Source organism: Oncorhynchus gorbuscha, linkage group LG09, assembly GCF_021184085.1.
Source record: "Oncorhynchus gorbuscha isolate QuinsamMale2020 ecotype Even-year linkage group LG09, OgorEven_v1.0, whole genome shotgun sequence".
In the NCBI taxonomy this organism is placed as follows: domain Eukaryota; kingdom Metazoa; phylum Chordata; class Actinopteri; order Salmoniformes; family Salmonidae; genus Oncorhynchus; species Oncorhynchus gorbuscha.
The window spans coordinates 26,472,577-26,475,734 of record NC_060181.1 but is presented as its reverse complement, the minus strand read 5'-3'; the positions used below and the strand labels follow the sequence as shown (position 1 = coordinate 26,475,734).

Here is a 3,158-nt window from a genome sequence, read left to right as displayed (position 1 = left end):
GGCCACGGTTCTGCCACGGCCAAAACCAGCTGGTCCTGTACTGTAGGAGGATACGTCTCTGCCACGGCCAAAACCAGCTGGTCCTGTACTGTAGGAGGATACGGGTCTGCCACAGCCAAAACCAGCTGGTTATGTACTGTAGAGGCTACGGCTCTGCCACGGCCAAAACCAGCTGGTTCTGTACTGTAGGAGGATACGTCTCTGCCACGGCCAAAACCAGCTGGTCCTGTACTGTAGGAGGATACGGCTCTGCCACAGCCAAAACCAGCTGGTTATGTACTGTAAGAGGCTACGGCTCTGCCTCGGCCAAAACCAGCTGGTCCTGTACTGTAGGAGGCCATGGTTCTGCCATGGCCAAAACCAGCTGGTCCTGTACTGTAAGAGGCTACAGCTCTGCCACGGCCAAAACCAGCTGGTTCTGTACTGTAAGAGGCTACGGATCTGCCACGGCCAAAACCAGCTGGTCCTGTACTGTAGGAGGCTACGGCTCTGCCTCGGCCAAAACCAGCTGGTCCTGTACTGTAAGAGGCTACAGGTCTGCCACGGCCAAAACCAGCTGGTTCTGTACTGTAAGAGGCCACGTTCTGCCACGGCCAAAACCAGCTGGTCCTGTACTGTAAGAGGCTACAGCTCTGCCACGGCCAAAACCAGCTGGTTCTGTACTGTAAGAGGCTACGGCTCTGCCTCGGCCAAAACCAGCTGGTTCTGTACTGTAGGAGGCTACGACTCTGCCTCGGCCAAAACCAGCTGGTCCTGTACTGTAGGAAACCACGGTTCTGCCACGGCCAAAACCAGCTGGTTCTGTACTGTAGAAGGATAAGGCTCTGCCACGGCCAAAACCAGCTGGTTCTGTACTTTAGGAAACCACGGTTCTGCCACAGCCAAAACCAGCTGGTTCTGTACTGTAGAAGGATAAGGCTCTGCCACAGCCAAAACCAGCTGGTTCTGTACTGTAGGAGGCTACGGCTCTGCCTCTGCCAAAACGGCACTCTAAAACACAAATTAGAATGCACACTCATACAGAAGGCAAAGAAACTCTAGGTCTACATATGGTTTTAAATTACATTAACATGTTTTTTTTACAGATCTATTAACATACCAATTGTGCAATATTGTGAGAATGTTCAAGAACCGGACAATGACAAAAATGTTTTCGATTGATCTGTTTTATTCCCTTAAGAAACCATTATGTCCCAGATTTATATGTAATAAAAGTATACATTTTTCACAATTTTTTTTTACTTTTAAGACTCTTAGTGGAAGCAAAATGTAAAACCAATGGAGATGTTTGCTAATATGCATCATTCAGTTATGTTGTAAGTAAATCAGCATAGTAGAACTCACGGTAATAGCCTACTATTCAATTCAATTCCACAATTTTACTTCAAACTAATTGGACGACTTTTGTATTCCAAACGGAGTAAATACAGTAGAATCGTATATTTGACAGTTCAAAAATCCAAGCCATTCTATCAAGGCACTTGTGGAATGTTCACAATAATATACAATTATATTCCCAATTTCCAGTCTCATGAGCTTGAGGCTTTGCTGACAAGCATATCATTTGTTGTTTTATTTCACACATCCAGTTGTTCATTCCATGCTCCTTCCATTCATTCTTCTTCTTGCTAACCTTGACTTCTTTCTTTCTTCACTCCTTTGCCAATCAACAAACACCTTCAGTCAGAAAACCTGTTTGTTGCTGGTTCGTCAGAGAAAAGGCCTAGGTGTTCTGTCTGAGTTCTGAGTCTAATCTCCACATACTGTATGTAATGCTGTACCTGTAAATGCAACATGATCTCATCAACTCACTGCATTTTTAGACGTTTGTTCAAATGGCCGCAAACTTAACCTTTGACCTCTGCGTGGCATATGTGGCAGGTCAGGGTCATAAGTGAGCGTGCTCTGAGCTCTGGTCACTGTCGTGACTGTCCTCATTACCAGGGGAACCAGTGGAGTGGTGTAGTCCTCCCACCATGCCAGAGTACTCTGAGGGTAACAGAGTTCCCTTCTTCACGTTGACCAGTTCTTTCTCTCGCGCCGCTGCCCCCTGTTGACCTCCTTTAACACGCTTCCACTTCATCCTTCTGTTCTGGAACCACACCTTTACCTGGAGGAGAAGAGAACGATTAATTTACAGGGCAAGAGCGTGGAAGTTATAAGGCGGTGGTCCACCTCAGAACCTGGAGGGCGACAGTGACTGCTAATTTCGTCTCGTTCTGTCTGATTTAGACACTCCTATGAGGAATGAAAACCTGCAGATGCTGTGGCCCTCAAGGACTGGAGTTTGACACTTGGGTTGTTTTCAGGAGGGCTGGGGATCATAGCCCTTCTCAGTAACAAGGGCAATATTAGCCAAGGTTTAAGAAAATGTATTTAGTATAATAATAACCACATGAAGAACATTTCAATAACTTTGAAGCGCACAAAGTGTTCAGGCATTGTTGTGAGCGAGTGGAGATGGGGTGTATATTGTGTGTGAGGTTCTGAGGTAACTTGATGCCATTGTTGGTTCGTGGCGTTCTGGAGTTCTTGGTATGTAGGCCCATCAATAAAACCGTAGCGTCCCCCCACCTCTTCCCTCCCGTTCCCCCTCAGTAATAACCTGGCGTCCCCCCACCTCTTCCCTCCCGTTCCCCCTCAGTAAAACCCTAGCGTCCCCCCACCTCTTCCCTCCCGTTCCCCCTCAGTAAAACCCTGGCGTCCCCCACCTCTTCCCTCCCGTCCCCCCCACCTCTTCCCTCCCCCTCAGTAAAAAACCCTAGCGTCCCCCACCTCTTCCCTCCCGTTCCCCCTCAGTAAAACCCTAGCGTCCCCCCACCTCTTCCCTCCCGTTCCCCTCAGTAAAACCCTAGCGTCCCCCACCTCTTCCCTCCCGTTCCCCCTCAGTAAAACACTAGCGTCCCCCCACCTCTTCCCTCCCGTTCCCCCTCAGTAAAACACTAGCGTCCCCCCACCTCTTCCCTCCCGTTCCCCCCTCAGTAAAACCCTAGCGTCCCCCACCTCTTCCCTCCCGTTCCCCCTCAGTAAAACCCTGGCGTCCCCCACCTCTTCCCTCCCGTTCCCCCTCAGTAAAACCCTAGCGTCCCCCACCTCTTCCCTCCCGTTCCCCCTCAGTAAAACCCTAGCGTCCCCCCACCTCTTCCCTCCCGTTCCCC

The 3,158-nt window shown here is 49.5% G+C and overlaps 1 protein-coding gene across 1 annotated transcript in view; it reads right to left on the bottom strand.

The window, feature by feature from the left end:
- Positions 1 to 1,155: 1,155 nt before the first annotated feature.
- LOC124042750 (homeobox protein MOX-2-like) overlaps positions 1,156 to 3,158 on the bottom strand; it is a 16,241-nt gene continuing 14,238 nt past the window's right edge. Inside the window, exon 3 of the mRNA XM_046360854.1 lies at positions 1,156 to 2,110. Within this exon, the coding sequence (XP_046216810.1) occupies positions 1,889 to 2,110 (222 nt within the window). The 3' untranslated portion in view covers positions 1,156 to 1,888. The remainder of the gene's footprint in view (positions 2,111 to 3,158) is intronic.